General features: G+C 39.2%; 1 protein-coding gene across 1 annotated transcript in view; it reads right to left on the bottom strand.

Moving 5' to 3' along the window:
- Positions 241–819, bottom strand: part of LOC104704162 (UPF0187 protein At3g61320, chloroplastic-like) — a 5,149-nt gene continuing 4,570 nt past the window's right edge. Inside the window, exon 2 of the mRNA XM_010420294.2 lies at positions 241–354. Within this exon, the coding sequence (XP_010418596.1) occupies positions 241–354 (114 nt within the window). The remainder of the gene's footprint in view (positions 355–819) is intronic.

Below are 819 nucleotides of genomic sequence, written 5' to 3' on the forward strand. Positions count from 1 at the left end.
AAGGAAGTGACATGGAGTTGAACACAGTCAGAAAAATAATAGAAGCATATGACCAAGCTATTGAAGCAGTAATCTGCATTGATCATCTTCGCTTTTTCCAAAGAGAACAGTTGAGAACGGAACGTGGACAACGTATAATGGAGCAACTAATGTATGAAAGTGATACACAATGCCTCCATGTTTTACGTATGAGACAAAGAGTGTTTTTTAAGCTCTTAGATACGCTAAAAAAGTATGGTCTTATAGATTCTCATCGGGTAAGATCTGAGGTTGCATTAGGAATGTCGCTGAAGATTTTGGGACATAACTCATCACAAAGGAGCATAGCAGCAGATTTTCAAGTTGCACAATGGACTGTGACAACAAAATTTGATGATGTTGTTAATGCCCTTTGTTGCTTGCATTCAGACATTGTATCATGGAAAAGAGAGGAACTTGTCGATATACCACCACGAATCATGCATGATAGGAGGTATTTTCCATATTTTCAAGATTGTATTGGAGCTATAGACGGTACTCATTTACGTGTTCGTGTTGGTGGCGATAAAAAGATCACGTACTGGAATCATCATAACTACACATCAATGAACATTTTGGCAGTGTGTGATTTCAATATGAGATTTATATACACACGTATTGGAGTCCCGGGACGTGCACACGACTCCAAGATATTGACATATTGTGCACGTCATGATAATTTTTTCCCATTCCCAAGCTCGGAGAAGTATTTTCTAGTGGATTCTGGCTATCCTAATCGAAGGGGGTTTTTAGCTCCTTATCGAGGTGAAGCGTACCATCCAAATCATTTTGCTGGGCGTA

The sequence above is a fragment of the Camelina sativa genome, chromosome 7 (genome assembly GCF_000633955.1).
Source record: "Camelina sativa cultivar DH55 chromosome 7, Cs, whole genome shotgun sequence".
NCBI classification, from domain to species: Eukaryota; Viridiplantae; Streptophyta; class Magnoliopsida; order Brassicales; family Brassicaceae; genus Camelina; species Camelina sativa.